At 43.4% G+C, this 19,538-nt stretch overlaps 1 protein-coding gene across 2 annotated transcripts in view; it reads left to right on the forward strand.

The window, feature by feature from the left end:
* Positions 1-19,538, forward strand: part of LOC310879350 (bone morphogenetic protein receptor type-1B-like) — an 85,896-nt gene that overhangs the window by 56,440 nt on the left and 9,918 nt on the right. For both annotated transcript variants that reach the window (XR_014570999.1, XM_083793964.1), the window contains exon 4: positions 19,265-19,421. Coding sequence is in view for 1 of the 2 variants with exons in the window: in XM_083793964.1 (XP_083650090.1) it covers positions 19,265-19,421 (157 nt within the window). In the remaining variant the exon portion in view is untranslated. The remainder of the gene's footprint in view (positions 1-19,264; positions 19,422-19,538) is intronic.

Genomic DNA, 19,538 nt, shown 5'->3' on the forward strand with positions numbered 1-19,538 from the left:
TATCTGAACTAATTGCAATCAGACGGCCTACCTCTGATGCAATGAGCTGTATTGTATTATGTCAAAAAGGGACATGCCTCAGTTTGGCCTCCCACGTGCTCACACCACATAGTTGTGAACTTAGTAGTATTCCGTTAATATGGTGGCAGTATCGCACGACAAGTTCTGAAATGTATTAAACAGAGAATATATTGTATTTAGCTGCCCCCGCGTCACATTAAGTGTCATAACGGATGTAGAAAGAACAGTAACAGTGTATCATTGTGGGAAAGGTACACAACAAAACAGCTTTTATGTACCGCATACTTCATCTTGGAATGCTGTTTTGAGGTTCTGATATTCATGCGGTATGGACCAAAAATGCCAAATACCTAAAGTGCATCAGGAATCAAGGCCAGCCTTGAAAGACCCTTCAGTTGTTGGTGCAGGTCAGTTTTTCACAGTTTGTCTTGAAATACTTTGGTGGATGGTGAATGTGTAGACAGAGAATGTCTCCTGTGGGGACTGTGTCAACTAAAACGTCTTAACTTCTCATCCAGACTAAAGCCAGTGTGTTAGTCAGCACACTGTATCAGATCGGCAGATTGACAAACTGAAATGTGTTTGGACTTTGGAGACACGAGATCCTGTGCTTCATATTTCCTCCAGGTCTTTAGAAGAACTAGAAAAGCATTGAAAATATGTACCAGCTAAAAGAAACTTCTTCAGTCCCACTGCTTCACTTAAATTCTGCCAAATGTCCCAGTCCACTGCCACATTAGTCATTCTAATTCATACGGCATCGTATGTAAATGTCCAACATTGAGAATTACCGATCTGGGGGCGTCCGCTGGCCTAGCGGTCGAGGCGCATACCACATATAGGCGCAATGGCGCATGCCTGACAGCGTGTTGCGGGTTCAAATCCCGATCCCGACGACCTTTGCTGCAAGTTATTCCCAGTCTCTCTCTCCCTGTTTCCTGTCAATCTCCACTGTGTCCTATATCAATAAAGGCAGTAAAGCCCCAAAAAGTATTAAAAAAAGAAAATTACTGATCTAGCTAGCTTATCTACTAGTGACATAATGAGTCAGAAAGTAATGCGATGTGAGCATGTAAATCCCCTATTTCGGCGTGAGACATCGCCATACAATGACGTAGAAATCACACTTTAGCCTCCCCTTGAATTGTCTTCATCTTCCGTGCCCTGTGCATGCCATGCATGGGACTGATCTTTCAAGGGTCTCCATCCCAAATGAATAAAACACATGGGAGGCTGCTCATAAATCTAGAGAGTGTGGATAATTTACCACCTGTTTCTTTATGTTGATGGTGTGCAACTGAAAATAGAGAGATCTGTTTTCCTCATAGAAGATAGAAAGACCATATAGGACTATTGTAAAGTCAAAGTCAAGCTGTCTGTCTTGTGCTGCTGTCTGTGCCGAGAAATGACAAGTCACTTCCTTCATATTGGCTTTTTCTCCTACTTTGTCCCATGTTTGGTAGACAGAATTGCTGAGTGACTGTGAAATCTTAGTCTACTGGCGCCGTGGGCGATGATATGAGTACCTACCGCCAGTCAAGGAGAAAGCCTCGGCCACAATAAGCCATCACTTAAAACACTGATATCCAATTCAAATGAACAAAACATCCCGTATAATTTGAGACGGCAAGATGGCACACGTTACGTGGCAGCCAGGAGACCGACTGATATGCGGAGAGTGGCTGTTTAAAAATACGAGCTCTTAATGCCTCTCTCGGCCTTAGACTGAGAAATGTAGACGGATGACAACAAGGTCACGCTACCATGATCCTTCTCTGACTGTTGGGATTGATGGGCAGAATGAACAGAGCTCGGAGAGGACAACATGCTTCTCTCTAGTCTGTGGGGTGATTTCATTCACTGTTGTCAGAGAAACCCCATGAGATGCTATAGTGACATGTTTATGACCATCCCTTGGGTTCATACACTCACTTTCTGGCATTTATACGATTGTTCACGTTGTTATAGTTCACTTGTGTGCAGAATGAGGAAACAAATGTCTTTTAAGAAAGACTGCCTTGCCTTAGAACTAATGGAGTTGGCATTTATGAGATCAGATAAGAGGTAAATGTGAAGCACGGTACTGTAAGTGTAGTCATTGTAAAGGAAATGAGTATTTTCACTTTTTCTTTTCCCTGCTCAGTGGCCTTGTGGTTAGAGTAAGGGCCGATTCATACTCCTATTTTAGAACCGAATAAAAGTCGGTTCGGCTCTGTAGAGCCTACAATTTGACGTCATTTGAGGTTCGGGGGGGCGGGTACCGTCCTAAAGTCGGCTCTTCGGTGCTACTGAAAATTTCTGACGAGCCGAAATCATTTCGGCACTACAGCGCCGAAACAGCGGTAAAATAGGAGTATGAATCGGCCCTTAGTCGATTATAAAAAAATCTTTTTTAATAAAATGAAGGATAAAATGGGCTATCTATCCTATTCTATATCTAATCTATTTGTTGATTAAAAATAATTCTAGCTACTCAATCAGATAATAATAATCCATACTTACAGCGCTGATTGCAGGTAAGTCTCAACATATAGCGACAGTACTGTACGTGTAAAGGAGAGGAGGAGTATTTTCTGGTCCCTGGGTGGGGGGGGGGGGGGGGGGGGGAGGGGGGGTTCGCCCAGCTGATGGCTGCTCAGATGGCTATTTTCTTATTAGGGGTTAAGTATGTTGCTCAGGGACACTCCGAAGCCTATACTGGGCAAGCCAGGGGCCAAACCGTTGACCTTTTGGTGAGTCAGGGATTCATTTCGGTGAAATGTGAGGACACATTCTTTTCTTTTTTGGCTTTTCTGCCTTTATTGATATAGTATCAACTATCAAGTGAAGACTGACAGAAAAGAGGGAGAGAGAGAAGGGGAGAGACATGCATGCAGCAAAGGCCGTCATGAACGGGACTCGAACACGCGACACGCTGTCAGGCCAAAGCCTATATGTGGCATGCGCCTGGACCACTTGGCCAGCTGGTGCCCCTAGAGGACACATTCTTAATGCACATTTGCATCTCTCTTCATTACATGGACCAAAATAAGGTCCTAGAGGGTTAAATGGGGGTAGAGGATCAGAAAGTAAAATCCTTTTTTGGGGGGGTTATGAACGTGTGAACATATCAAATCAACCCATAACTCTTAAAATTTAAATTAACACTCAAGATTTGGAATGTCGGCCCAGGCCGTAGCGTAACGGTCTGGGCACCGGACTGGTGATCCAGTCGCGGTGTGCCGCGGGTTCGACTCCCGGACCCGACACGGCCTTTACCGCATGTCATCCCCCCATCTCTCTCCCGTTTCCTGTCAGCCTACTTTCTATCCCTTAACAAATCAATAAAATAAATATCTTTAAAAAAAAGAAAAAGATTTGGAATGTCTACAACTCTACATAGCCGCAAAGGAGTTTTGTGATCATTTATCCATTTCTAACTTGGAGAGTTAAGCCTAACCCTGTGTAACCAAATTGATCCATACATCTCAAACTCTGAGTTAACCACGTTCAATCTGGTGCCACTCTTTTGGAGCATGAAAATTGTCCAAAAAAATCAAAAGAATAGCAAACAACATATATATGTTGATCTACAAGCTCACTATGCATCACAAGGTGAGCTTGTAGATCTGTGCGACAGCGTCCACAACAGGGCTTAAGTGGTTGAATCAACAGTGAGGGTTGGACTGTGTACCGTAGGTCCCAGGCAGGGCCTTCAGCCTCCTGTGAGCTGCATGCTTCCTGTCAGGATGTGGATTGGGTTCCCCAAACACAACCTGATCCCCGGGCAGATGTGCTGCTCCAGTGGTGCCGGGGCATGGGAGCCCAGGCAGTGTGCAGCCGGTCCGTTGTGTGTGTGTGTGTGTGTGTGTGTGTGTGTGTGTGTGTGTGTGTGTGTGTGTGTGTGTGTGCTTAAGTCGGCACCTGTGATTCTGGAGGAAGTGTAAAGCAGAGAGGTATTTACTGGTGACAATTTGGGTGTGTGTGTGTGTGTGTGTGTGTGTTTCAAATTGAGCTTGTATACAGAGCAATCTTTTTTTGCAAATCTGTTTGTATAGTGATAAGTTTGTATAGTGTGGCTAGCCGTTACGTGCCAGTAAGCCACAGAAGTATACTTCCACTTATTTGGAGGGGCCCAAACAAGCCCAAAATGGGCCCAGCCCCACGCCCCCACCCGCAAACTTTGAAAACCAATCGTAACAAACTAGAACGTTATCTGAAAAAGCTGATGTTACATTGTGATCACTTGACCTCAGAGATGATGTGTACCGATTTGTGTGCATTTTGGACAAAATCTGTCGGAGTGAACATAAACTATACAACATTAGTAGCCTCGCGTTACGATACTAATATACCTCGGGGCATATGCAATTATGCATATGCATTAGGGGCGGATGAAGTCTGGCTGCGCCAGGCTACAACATTAGTCCAATCGATCCAAGCCAGAAACACAATCGATCGATTGATCATTAAAACAAATATGCTCTGAATGATTTTGTCAGCTGCCTTGTTAAGTGGTCACACGGGTGGGCCACGACCGCTCTCAATATTTTCAAGTGGGCCCTGATCCAGAAAAGGTTGTGAACCGCGGGCCTACAGCCAAACAAAATAACATAAAACTGCACCTGCGCATGTAGCTACATATCATGTCAGTAACACATAATTCTACCTAAATTAAGCATGTGTCAAACAATCAGTCAACAACGTAAATTAACCCTACCGTATACCATGAAATGTAGCTTCCTGCCTTTTGATCCTGCATATTGTTCAATAATTCAGGACGGTCAAATGTTTTGTGCCTTATCTATTGCTAAAAGTTTGACACTCACTTACATCTGTGCCTTTGTAAATAGGTCTTTAGTTGACTCAGAGTTGAGAAATGTAAAAGTTTGGAGTGCACTGAGCTACATTATGGGTGGTGAGTGATGATTCCATTGAGTATTCCAAATGTATATAGCACTGGTCACAGTTATATCGGTATGCTTCTGCACAGATGAGAGTGAATCAGTATAATGATGTACTGGTCAAACACAGGTCTGTCCTAAGATACAGTATGTTAACAATAGCCTGCCCCAGCCTCTGTGATTTCTGTCCAAAGCAGGAGGTGGATCCTATTGGTTCACCAATCTGAGCACCCTCCCCCTCCCCAGTCCTGGTATGGCCAATCTTACACATGCGTGTGTACGTCTGCGCATGTGTGCGTGCGTGTGTGTTCAGCCTCTAGCTAAAGGTGTTCTGTGTGATAAGTGAACAGGAATATGCAAAGTAGTGTTCTGGTAAAAGCATTTAATGATATAGAGTATTATGTTCATAACAATGTCATAATATTCTCTATAACACATGGAATGACTGATCTGTAGATTACAGTCCACACTTGGCAATGAGAGCTGGGCAATGTACAGTATCGATATTATATTGATTGATATGACAATAGCATAAACTTCAGAGGATACGAGTAGAGTCCAATGAGAGAGGAGCGGGCCGATTTAGATTTGTTGTTGTTTCAGACACACAGCAAAATACTTTATTTTTATGATATTTTTTTGTTGAGCGACCGGGGGCGCGTGTGGGGGGGGGGGGGGGGGGGTAATCAAAATGAGCGAATGAGCGAGCGTTACAACAGCCCCCTGGAGCGAGGAGCGGCTTTTCCACCCACTGCACTCTCTTATACGCCTTACTTATGCTCTGGCATACAATACATAAGTGTTGTCTTTTACTGGTTTTAACAACTTATGCCCTGAAATATTTAACTGTTGGGGCTTCTCGGTATAAGATCAGAAAACTGTAGAGCAAATTACATACAATTTAGCCTTTCTTTCCTTTTTCTATGTTATTCTTTATAGCCAAACACTGCAACCTGAAGCAGCCTTCTTGTACAACTACTGTAGGGTGTTCCATCCCAAATAATTCGAGGCAGTCCCGGATGATGAGCAGTTGTCCTGAATCCTAAATCCTGTCCCGTAAACCCTTGTTTTTTCTTCAATTCTTTTCTTCTATTCGTCTTTTACTATTATTTTACAACTCACCCAGTCTTAACCTCTAACTGCTTATGGGGGCCCGGGCGCGTATTTATGAATGGCATCCACTGCTCCTATTAGGATGGGTAAATGCAGACGACTCATTTAATGTACAGTGTTTGACAAATACTCGTAGTTAGTAGTACAGTGGTAGTACAATACACAGTAGTACATTCAAGGCCATTCATAACCTCGCCCACCCCATACCTGTCTGACCTTGTTCACGTTGACATTCCCACCCGGTCTCTTGCAGTAAGTCTGCCTCCTCCATCAAACTGAAAGTCCTTCCAGCCCGTCTGTCCACCATGGGGTCAACAGCTTTAAGCTGCTCTGCCCCTCACCTCTGGAATTCCCTCCCCCCTGATATTAGAAACATGGACTCAATCACCATATTCCAAACCCACCTGTTTAGGCAAGCATATGGCTGACCTCTGTGTCTATCTGCTGCAAGCTGTACTATACTTTGTCACTTTTTCTTTTAACTTTTGCTTTTGCTTTTAGCTTTTTGTGTATTTTGAGTGGTGCAACCACTCCCTTACGGAGCTATGTGTGTAGGTGCCTGGGTAGCTGGCTGGGTATGAGCACGAAAACAACATGGTTGTTTTTCACCACCTGTGTGCAACCTAAAGCACACACAATCACACACGCACATATTAACTGTATATATGATGCTTTCGGTGTGCCAGTACAGTACAGTGACAGTACAGTACAGTAGAGGGTACAGTAGAGTGACTGCCGCACGGTAACTCTGTCATTTCTCAACCATTTCGAACGATATATACTGTATAAGACTGTATATCTAACACTCCTTTTGGCAGAGAAAGTGTCTGTGCTTAGTTGCTGTACACTATACTGTACTGTATGTCAGTGTCCATGTGACATTAATGTAACTGAGCCCTGCCATAATATTAATGTTAATGTAATTAATTTAAGTTGTTTAAATTACTTCCATATAGTTTAATTGGCCATGTGTATGCATTCGTATGCATGAAACAAGTATGTATGCCTACCAGCTGCATGGGTAGCGACTCAGCGAGAGGTCACTGATTCAACCCTTGGCTCGCCCAGTCTATTATATGTGGCCCTGAGCAAAACACTTAACCCTTAACTGCTCCCAGGGCAATTAACAAAGACTCCCGCGCTGCTCCTAATAGGTAGGATGGTTAAATGCAGAGAATGTTTTTCAAATACGTACAAGTGACCATGAGAAAAACACCCCAACATGCAAGTAATGGCAAATGGACTCCATTTGCGGACCACTCAATAGTGCTTATAGTTTACAGTGTACTTCTCTTTCAGCCATTCACACGCAACACTGTAACATATACACATTAATATACACATTAATAACACATGGTACACCTTCGCACACCGACGATGGAGGCAGCTATCCAATACCCAACATGCTAATCAAGAGCAGTTAGTGGTTCAGAGTTTCAGACAGCGTCTCGCTTGCTTTGACATGAAGTCAGGAGGAGCCAGGAATCGAACCTTCCAGCTCCCAATCAGAAGAGCCCAATGTCTGGGCCGCGGCTGAGCGGTCCATGCGCCTAGGCCGCTAATCCAGCCTGACGGTGTGTCGCGGGTTCGAGTATCGATGATTAGGGATGATTGTTATTAGGACACTAGCTTCAATCTAGCTCTGTTGTACCAAATATGCCTCTCAGTGTGTGGGTGGGCATGTGTGGGTGGGTGTGAGATTGGCTATTTTGGGTGAACGACTCCGGTGTGCAATTAAACTCAGGTGTTATGATAAAAAGTGGCAAACAATTGCTAAAGTAGCATTCATAAAATCTGCCGTTGTGAGATATTGGGATGTGTGTGTGAGCGTGTGCACGTGTGCATGTGTGCGTGTCGTATCACGTGCACATATCTAGTGTGGCAGAGGCCTTTGAAGCGCATGGAGGTTAAGAGGGGTCAGTGCGGGGTTTTGGGATGGGGGTTGATGTATGGCTCCATAGCAGCTCGGTGGTGAGGTGACCCCCGCGGGGTCAGAGTGCACTCTGGATCCACTGGGGAAGATGTCTCCTTTGAGGAGGTGATTTACCATGACCACCTGGAGTAACTTATCCCCATGCTCTCCTCCTTCCTCCTCAACCCTGTCGTCGTCTGCTTGTGATGAAGATTCTACATGAAGGCCTCGGCCCACAGATGTAATAACATCTCAGTGCCGTGAAGTTGAGGCTGATTTGTGCTTTGTTGCATGGCGGCGGTGCTGTGTGCTGAAAACAGGGGATATCTATACAACAAGCTCATAATGCCATATTTCTGGTGCACAAAGACAAGCTTCACAGTTTTATAACAATTTACTTGTGAAATGTATAAAATAGGGATCTTTGCTGTAAAAAATATGTTTGATGGAATGGTTCCCCCACCAATCTGATGTAGTGGCTAAAACTGGGTGGAAACAAATGGAAAGATTGAACAAATAACCAATGCAATGTCTCATGTTCATGTCAATGACCCCCACATTTACTATATATTTGCCTGTGACCCCCATGTGAAAAGACTTTATGCCAGGGACCCCCATTAGGGAAAAACTTTCAAAAACCAAATATTTTCCTCATTTTGCTGAGATCCCCTGGAATTTGAGAACCGGTTTAGGCTACTGTATATTTATCTTTCAGAGAAATTGAGCTGCTACATCAGCAGCCTCACATACTGTAATAGTACCTGCACGAGATCACTGCATTCTTCTTTCTTTTATGAAGGTATTGAGTTGACCCTGGCATCTTATCAAGGTTCGCTATGTTTTGCTAGAGGTTAAATTGATTGATTCATTGATTGATTTTATTTTGTGACATACAGTAAAAAGAGCACAGAGCACTTTCCGATATACAGTCAATGCATCACTGAAGATGAAAACACAAGAAAGCCTGCCGGCTTATGCAGTCCTCAAAGATTGAGACTTCTACTGCTAATAATTTAATTAATAATTAATAATATAATGGTCTCTTCTGCAGGGTTAGGCAGTTGAAATCATAAATGAAGGAAAGCTTTTTAAGCACTTAAACCCTCTTTACTTAGTAAAACGGATCTGAGTTGGCACTGTACTTGGTGTGCTCTTTTTCCCCCGATTTCCTCCCTACAATTTCACAAGGCGTCACGTTGTGATTGCTCCTCCCAGAATTTAGAACATGCCCCCCCCCACCCATTGAGTTCAATGGACAGGTGGCGCCATCTTGTGAGGTTTTCAGCTATTACTTTCAATGGTGTGTGACATGATGTCACATACTCTTTCATTATAGGGATGCTGGGGCTCAAGTGGTTAAATTGGTTACTGTTAAGCTGTCACTGAAGTTGGGGGGTGGTACGCTATATTCAGGAAGTGTGTGTGTGTGTGTGTGTGTGTGTGTGTGTGTGTGTGTGTGTGTGTGTGTGTGTGTGTGTGTGTGTGTGTGTGAGTGCGCCTGTGTGTGTGTTTAATATAAGTGTTAGTGCATGTGTAGGCCTACCTAGTTAGTGGAATAGCCTCTGGAATGTGTGGGGGATGTGGATCAGGTTTCGGGGTGACCTTGGGAGAGCCCTGTAGCCGACACAACACCAGTCTGTGTGTGTGTGAGTGGGGGTGTGTGTGGGCGGGCGGGCGGCCGGGTGATTGAGTGTTGGATGGGTGTGTGCATGTATGTACTGTACGTCAATGTGTGTTGGGGGTGAATGTGTATGTGTTTTATGTCTGTGTGACATGTGCATGTTTGGGTTTGTGCATGTGAACGTCGGTGTGCGTTATTCATGCATATGTATCTGAGAGGTGGAGGTACTTGAAATAAGACATCCTCCCTTATTTGGAAACTAAAAGACGTCTCCCTTATTGAACTGATGTTTGGGAATCAATCAATGACACACAGTTCAAACAGGTTGTATACTTTATACTATAATTCAGGTTGTTGCACTTAAACCCCACTAGACCTGAGTTGTCTCATATCTCTCTAAGAAAAGCCGATCTCTGTGAACTTGTAGATCTGATATTTTCGTCTCATTCTCCCCCTGGGGTTCAAGTGGATACAAAAACTGTACATACACAGTGAGATTCTATCTTTTTCTGGGCGTCCCTTATTTTTCTTAGAAATATGGGACGCTCGGCCGGGGTGTTCCTTATTTGAATTTCAGGTAGTTGGCAACGCCATACGAGGATAAACAAACAGTAATGGAGAAATAAAAGCCTCAGTTAAATGAAAACTGAGGATTGTTACTGTGCACTGTATCCAGTGATTCAATCGCAGGTACATGCTCCAGAGAAGCCCTGCGCCATTTTGTCAGCATTAGAACCTAATAAAACGGTGTGACTTTAAACTTGGATGATTTATCTTTTTATATTTCTTCGCCGAAAAGAGAGTGGTGTTTAGGTCCAGAAAGAAAAGCTCTTTGTTAAACAAGGCTTGATGTAACTGAGATGGAGTCGCCCTGGGTTTCCCGCTGGCTTAACATCCCATAGACTCTTTAATAGTCTGTCGAACACACAGCAACTCTGTAGTAAACCTGCCCTTACACACCATGCATGAAGAACCTCGCCAGCATCACACGCACACACTTGCCCACATACAGTACATGCACGCGCGCACACATGCACAGTCACACACATACTATACGTTGACACTGTCAATGTAAGGGTAACTACAATAGCAATAGCTTGCTTCACACCAAGTCCCTGCATCCCAAATCTCACCTGGTCCTGGTTCCTATCACTTTAGCTTTATTAAGTGGTTAATTGGTACGCTGTAAATGACGCGATGCGATTGCTTTTCGTGTGAGCTGTCATGGCACTGGCCATGTGCCGCGTGCTGGGATTTTCCCTTTCTCCTTCGCTTACAAGACAAATGACAACACTGATCTGGAATGGATGAAGCTTTCCTGTTGACTCCCTCTGTGGAAAAAAGGAGCCTCTCTCTGTTATGTTCTCTCGCCTTTATGCGAGTTTCAATAAAACAAAAACTGAATCACATTCACAACTGAATCGTAGGCCCTGACATACAGTATCCATGAAAGGGAGCCCTTCTTTGTTTTTCCACATTTGTTATAGACTCATGTCTCTGAGCATGGACCCGTACATGCAAGTGTCCAGAATTCAATCAACACTGGAGATTTTACAGTATGCTGTAGACTTCTGGGGTGTCAGAGATAAAAATCGTATTAAATGGGGGCCCGTGGCCTCAGTCATATCAAACCGGGGATCCTTGAAATTAAGAAACAGTTAAGAATCTGTAAAATGGAATACCCATGGCCAGAGCCGGGGAGTGTCAGCACCTTTCTGCAAACTTGCTTTCAATGTTTCAAATAACACAGATTAGAGTGGACAGACAGACACAGTGTACTGCTTAAAGAACTCTCTGTCTCCCATGCCAGGCTCTGCCTTGGCATTATTATCAAACACACACCCACGTACTGTATGCAGTATGCACACATGCGCCGGTGTGCACACGCGCGCAAACACACATACTGTACACTCACTCCCTTCTGGTTGATAGTCGACAGACATACAGTACAAGATTCAGATAGTAACTAGGCCATGGGTTGGTTTTCTTTTTGCTACCAAGTTGTAGAGGATTTCACTATGATTCCACGAAGAACCATGCTTAATAGGGTCTTGTTGTCTCCACCAGCCGAAGGCTAGGGGGAGAGTATGTTTTGCACTCCGTCCGTCCGTGTGTCCGTGTGTCTGTGTGTCCGTTAGCAGCTAATCTCGGCCACCGTTAACCCGGTCGATGCCAAATTTTGCACACACACTCCCTGGATGCCAACGATGAACCTCTGCCCCAAACTTTCCAGAACGGCCTGTTATAGCGCCACCAAGAGGCCGCTTTGTGCAAAACAAGTTTTTGCACAGTACACCTACAGATTTTGTCCAAACATCACGCAAATTGGTACACAGTCTCTCTAGAGCCATTCAACGAAACGAGTCTTTCAGATTTCCAGAACGGCCTGTTATAGCGCCACCAGGAGGCCGCTTTGTGCAAAACAAGTTTTTGCACAGTACACCTACAGATTTTGTCCAAACATCACGCAAATTGGTACACAGTCTCTCTAGAGCCATTCAACGAAACCGGTCTTTCGGATTTCTCAAACTCCATCCTGATTGGTTAAGATTGGCTTCCAAAGTTCACAGGAGTGCTCAGTTTCAAACAAAATGCTGCAAATCATGAACACATCGCGTGATTTCCGTGAAATTGTGCACCCACATTCCCACTAGGCAGAGGACGAAATGCCACATGAACAATTTCAACTCAGCCTCAAGGTGGCGCTATAACTGGCCGAAAAGTGTTTTTACCTCTAACTGCACGGATCTGTGGATAACTTTGTATGCCAACTCCCTAGAGGCCAAGGAAAAACCTTTGCCTGGAATTCTTCACATCTGCTCATCCTGGTGGAGACCTGTGCCCAGTAGGGCACTTTTTCTAGTTTTATTTGTTTTTTGCATTATGATGGAATGAAGAAAGATTTTCAATACTACTGTGTGCAGTAACTTCATTTCTTCTCATGTGGAACTTGTCTTTCCTGCTGTGACAAGTGGCATAGTTGTGCACAGAGCACATGGTGGTTTAAAGATGGAGTGCCACAATTTTTGTATTTTTCCAGCTTTTCATGTGTCTATGGGGTGACAGTACTTCATTAGACACCCTGGAGTCGTTTTTATGTCCAATGGTGTAATAACTTTGTATTTAGGGTTTCTTCCTGGAGGCTGAACCCTTGACGGTCAAACGGGCCAATGAAGTAAACACGGATAGTGTGACGTAAAAATATTGCACGCACACACGCACCTCCCCCTCTATACATCTTTTTTAAATACGACAACCTCTGTGGGCGGAGCTGCCTGCCACATACACACGTGTGAACTGAACAGCGCAGCCAGTTTGCTTTTGCTGCTCTGTGTGTGTCTAACTGTGTGGCAGATTTTCAGTCATTTCACACATTACCAGTTCACAGCAGAGCAGACTGTTTTTCGTTAGATTGGAAGCAAGTAAATGTTCACGTCGGGTCCTCAGGAAGGAAACAACAAACCAGTCTTATAGCCTACCTGCTCTGCTGTATAGTTGCTCTTGTTGTTCTCAAGGAGTAGGTTGTTTCTTTTATAATCACAGTGGTCGGGCTTTGATACAGAGTGTAGTGTCACAGTGTGCATTCTTGTTGGCTGTTGTAGTCAATATGTATGTAGGTCCTAATACTTATACGAGGCTGTAAAGTCAAGAATTAGAAGTATGTTGTGTCGCGCTGGATGTCATGTTGCCATGTCTGGCTATTACAAGCGACTTGGGCTTGTTTTCATATAAGTAACTTTCAGGGGAGATGTGGTTGACTTGACCAATGATTCATGTGAAGGACCCTCAGATTAATATGTTGTTAAAAGGATTGGTGTTGTTGAAACGTTTTCATAAATATTCACGGCAATTTCTGTGACTTATTTTTGTGGACCTGGCCGCTTGTTTCTTTAAATCTGGCGACTTTTGCTGAAACTCAACGCAGTCAGATAAAGGACAGTTTTAATGCCAGGGTGCTTAGCTGGAGGAAATCAATAGCCTACAATATATTGTAGGCTAAATGATCTATCAAACTAATTGTTTCTGCTGTTAAACTATGATCGAATTGGATGATGAGCTGAGCTGATTGCGACAATAGGGTCAATATAATTGGAGGAAATAAATAAATGATTATAAAAAAATCAGAAAAAACAGATCTGATATGGTATGGATGCATGGATTATATGCCTATACATGGATGGTGGCAGTATAAGTGCATAATGGTGCCTATACGATATCTCAGAAATATTGGAAGTGTTCACTTCTAACATTCACAAAAACATGAGTTTTTGTTACATTACAGACACCAATTTGCCATTTTGTAAACAAAAGGGCAGAGCCATGGGCTGTCCTTTTATAAGGAGGGGGAGGGACTAGGACAAGTGGGTGGTCTTAAAGGAGGAGGCGGAGGGACTGGATTAGGTGGGTGGTGCTATGGTTAAACTCACGCATACCTAATGAACTGGTGGGTGTGTCCACATAAAACCATCATTTTAACAAATACTGTACACTTTTTTGAAAAAATTATACCTCATATACACCTAAATACACCTGATGATCATGTTTAAGTGTGGAAAAAAATCACGGCACTCCATCTTTAAGTGTCTTGGACTATGTAGAATGCTGAGAGTAGATCAGATAGAGATGGGCAGACAAAGGCAGATAAGGAGTGTGTTTGCCCTGATGAAGTTCTGCAGCATGTGCACTTCAAAGCCTTGTGAAGAATCATTCTTTGAGTATTATCTTGTCCCAGAGGTGTGGACTCTAATATATTTACCGTGACTTGAACTAAAGTCACACTTAAAGGACGACTTCACCACTTTTCAACCTATGCTCAATTGGTCACTAATGTCCATGATAAAATAGCAATTCTGTACTGGCCATAATATATGGAGCGTGTCTTGAGTGCACAGGGTTTGATGAGGTCAGATCAACATGTGGAATGTCAGAACAGGTCAGCTCCATATATGGAGATCTAGGGGTGGCAGTGTCTTGAGTGTACAGGGTTTGATGAGGACTCTAGTTTTCGCCGGCTGCACTAATAACTTTGGGTGCACTAACAACTTTGAGGCGGGCCCGTCTAGAGTTTGAATGGACAGGTATCAGTCAAAAGGGAGACATCGAAGAGGAAGGACGGGTGGGGGTAGATCAACATATGGAATGTCAGAACAGGTCAACTCCATATATGGAGATCTAAGGGTTTGAGGTTTGAGGTCAGATGTAGAGTTTCTGGCTGGCTCTATATGTATTTAGATCTAGGTGATGATCTAGGTTATATTATTTTGACCAATTATATGAATATACTGCAGGTTAAAAAGTGGTGAAGTCGACCTTTAAGTTATTAATTAGCTGACTTGCCAATTATGACTGTAAAGTACTAATGTTTTCATTAAAGTAAAGTTTCTAACTTTGTGTTGCACTTGTTACCGAAAGTCAGGGACTTGGTTCTTGACTTGACTTGATCACTATAACTTGTGACTTTAGCCTTTTTTCCCACCTTTGTGGTAGGAACTTGAGACTTATTTGTTATTTGCAGATCTGTGACTTACTCGCACCTCTATCCAGCCTTCAGGACAGGAGAACAACTGGCCTGGCTGGCTGTCTAACAACAGTCACCTTTACGGACATGCAACGGATATCCAACTATTCTGACCTGAGATCAGATTCTAAAAATGCCTGTTTGAAAATGACAGTGTTCTGAAAAAGCTATGTTTCTATGTCAGTCGTTCTTTGATTTTTCAAAAATAGCAGACCTACAAGCTCGTAGCGCGCCACTCGGTGGCGCACTATGAGCTTGTAGATCTCCTATTTTTAAATAGCTAAAGCATAACGTAATGCTAACACCAAAAGGGGTTCCCGCCTAAAATGGGTTAAAACACTTGAAAGCCGTTCATGCAGGCAACAAATATAGCAAAGAATTATTCATTTTGACTCGGCGATTATGATACATAAACTTTGAAACACCTTGGATCACTACGCACACAAAAAACCACTCGTGGACTAGATCTTTTTTCTGAGATGGCTTGTGTAGGAACAACTCTACACGTTGTTCTGTTAACACTTTCAGGCTTGAGCAAGTCCAGGGCACAATATTTATCCTGTTCCTATATCCTAAGTGGATGCACATGTATCTTGTGACTATGTGACTGACTAAGTGTGTATGTTGCTCCAGGAATATGAGGGAATGTTATGGTACAGTAGTTCACTCATATGTATGACATGGTGGGAGTTGTATTTCTCCTTAGAGCATAAAGAATACATTCACCCATTGACTTATCATTTTACCTTCCTTCCAGCCATAAGAACACCCACAGTGATGAAGCCCAGTGCTGTTACTTTTGGTTTTCTCATGGAAATATTTTTGTGTGCCCTCCACACTGGTGTGTGACTGAGTGGATAAAAGTGTACATGACTGGAAAAGGCGAGGTTTGCTGCTAACTGGAGCGCTCTAGTTTTTCTAGTAAATGATATGAGGAGGCCCTTGTTCTGCTGTGCGGTTCGGTTGACTCTGAGGTGCTAGTATGTTATTATTAGTATTGTTATGGTTTATCTGATTGGGGAGATATAAATACACATTGACAAATTGGTATATGAACTATCAGATGTGTTATTATACCATAGTAATAATGTTAAGAACGTCCCTAGGACGGCTTTTAAGACGGTGGAAAATAAATGTAAAAAGGTGAAGAAAACTTGGTTACATACTGTAGCAAAAGCATAAAATATACAATTAGCCTATAGTTGACAGCTTGACACACAATGAACTAATATAAAATTATAGAAAATAATCACAACATTATGCACAAAACAATTGACCTAATATCTCATTTATGCTTTGCGGAGTCACATGATGGCCGAAAATAGCCTGTTCACAACACGTCGCACGCGTAGGTTGCAGCTTGTAGGTTCGCTGTTTTCAGCGCGCAGTGACGAAGTAAGACTCCGGCTTAAGCAGATCCACACTCTCATAGCCAAGCTAATGCAAGGCCCGTGCCATGCAACTGCGAATGTGTGTTTTTGTCGAATGGAGGAAATAGGTGTGAGGGTGGAGAATTCTGTCTCAGACAACAGCCCAGGGCTACATTAAAATGTCTCCTTTTCACACAGCTTGTCATGGGCGGGGGCAATTAAACTATATGGCTGTAATATACAACACCAATTAACGAGATTAACGTTGACATGCTCTGTGTGGTGTTGACTTGCAGTGCCGTACATACATTCATATTTGTAGTTGGACGCTAGGGCTCAGTTACATTAAAGTCACATAGTGATAAACACTGACATACTGTACAGTATACTGTAGTGTACAGTAAGCACAAGACACACTGACTGTTGAGTGTTGACCTTCTCTGCCAAAAGGATTGTTAGATATATAGTCTTAAATATTGCAGTGACATGCCACAAACTCTTTTCCAACAACTTCTCTTAAAAGACCAGTGTGCACATGCACACACATACGCCCGCAGATACGCAAGTATGGCGCACACACACGCACACACGCACACATGCGCGCACACGCACACACACACACACACACACACACACACACGCACACATGCGCGCACACGCACACACACACACACACACACACACACACACACACACACACACACACACGTTTGTATTACTCACTTGTGAGAACATGAACATCTTAAGATGGCGATTTTATGAATGCCTTTTTTTAATTTTAAATCAGGCATAACTCTGACCCCAACCCCTAAACCTAACCTCTAAATGCCTCATCATAATCCTAACATCAACAACCATTTCTCTTGTGAGATGTTTTGAGAACCAGGAAAATTGTCCTCCCAATATCAATTTCCCAAATTCTGCTATACGTGGGGACATTTGGCATTTATATACGCACGCACGCACAAGTACACACACACACACACACACACACACACACACACACACACACACACACACACACACACACACACACACACACACACACACACACACACACACACACACACAGCACAAAGAGGTCTTTCTGGTGTAGCAGTGTAGTTGTGCCTCCAGACTCGGGGCAGGTACATAGAGTCTGGCCCAGAACAGCGGGGTTGCTTTCAACAACACATGCTCACACTTTCTGTGGCTAGCGGTTGCCATGACAACGGTGTACAGCTAGGGCACAACGCTCATGCTCATACTGTATGTTTTTCAAACCGCCCCATTTGAAAATAACATGAATGTCATTTTGATCGCCTGATTTATTCTCCCTCTAATTTACCTCAGTTACGTGTACTTAAGTTTTACTGGTGCTTTGGCACAGACAGCAGAATCCAGTGGTTCTCAAACTATTTTAAATTCAAGGAACTGGAGTGTACACATGGAACCAAATGGATCCTTACAGGTCCTTTTGGTTCCATTTGTACACTCTTAAGAGTTGTAGACCCGCCAGGGTCCATTTGGACGCCAACCCAAGGAACCCAGAGGGTCCCTTGACTCTAGTTTGAGAACCGCTGTGACAAGTGGTCGTGCCTCCACCACCGACCCACAAGCTCACAGCATGTCTCATCATGGATGCATTGTGAGCTTGTAGATCAGCTATAAAAAAAAAGCAATCTGATAAGATTTCTTTTACAAATTATGAAATATTTGGCTAGAATGATATGTCCAAAACAGAAAAATAACCCACACATTAGCCAAAAAGGGGGATTTTTTTTTTTTCCATTGGCAGGTTCTTGTTTCCATTGTGGTCCATTGGTTTTGATTCATTTTCTCTTCCTGAAAACGACTAAAGAGCTTGCCACAAAACCAAATGTACTGTATAACTCACTGTACAACTGTAAAGCTGTGATGTGACAGCTCTCTAAGATGACAGGGGTTTAACCCCTTGAATTCATCTGTGTTACTTTAGCTTTTTTTTTTTCTTCGTTTTATAACAGTATGGGTGTCAAGTCACAGATTCATAGAAAAAATAAAATATCAGATTTTAGTATCAGTGACTGGGGTAAACAAACGTACTGTACGTATGATCGTGGGCAGACATAATGGAAAGACTGTTATTATGCAAAACATGGCCCTTCAAGACAAAAGAAAAACGAAAAACATTTTCTCCCCAATTTAGTACAGCCAATTCCCAATTCCCCAGCCTCTCTACGAGTACCCCATCTCTGCTAACCCCCACAATCAGTTATGGGGAGGGTGAAGAAAGCCTCAGGTATCCTCCGATACCCGGGCCGTCAAGCCAACATCTTCTTTCCACCCGACAGTGAAAGGTCTCACTAGGTGGGCGTACTTTAGCATTTTAACCATTATCTTATACTTTAGCTATTGAAAAATAGCAGATATACAAGTAGCACGGCACACCATAGACTGTGTGTGCAACGAGGGTAGAGATCGACCGTGTACATCTGCTATTTTTGAAAGAATTCAACCACTGACATTGAAGATGATTTAACCCATTCTGAACGGGCACCCATTTTGGTGTCGGCATCATGTTATGCTTTATCTATTGAAAAATAGCAGATCTACAAGCTCATATCGCGCCACCGAGTGGCGCGATACGAGCTTGTAGGTCTGCTATTTTTGAAAAATCGAAGAGCGACTGACATTTTTAGAATCTGATCTCAGGTCAGAATGGGTTAATCAGACCAGTGTGTGTCCAGTGGAAACCTTCGTATGAATCTGATCTCAGGTCAGAATAGGTTAAGAAGACATTTGTAGAGTCTGGTCTCTAGGTCTCAATGGTTTAACTGTCTGTTATGTCTCTGTGGTCCTCTCCAGCCAACGTGTTGGACACCATGCTGGTGAGGAACGCGTGGAAGGTGCAGTCAGAGCGACGGCAGGAGGACGGCGGAAGCAGCACGGTGGTCCCTCAACACATGATCTGGTGTCACTGCTACCACCACTGCCCTGACAACTCCCTCAATGACACGTGCATGTACGTACCGCACTGTACAGAGGACATTGCGTGCGTGGGACACACACACACACACACACACACACACGTGCAAGCATATACTGTACAGTACTGTACATAGAGTGTACAGAGACACAC

Source organism: Protomyctophum parallelum (assembly GCF_964188405.1).
Source record: "Protomyctophum parallelum genome assembly, chromosome: 21".
NCBI lineage: Eukaryota > Metazoa > Chordata > Actinopteri > Myctophiformes > Myctophidae > Protomyctophum > Protomyctophum parallelum.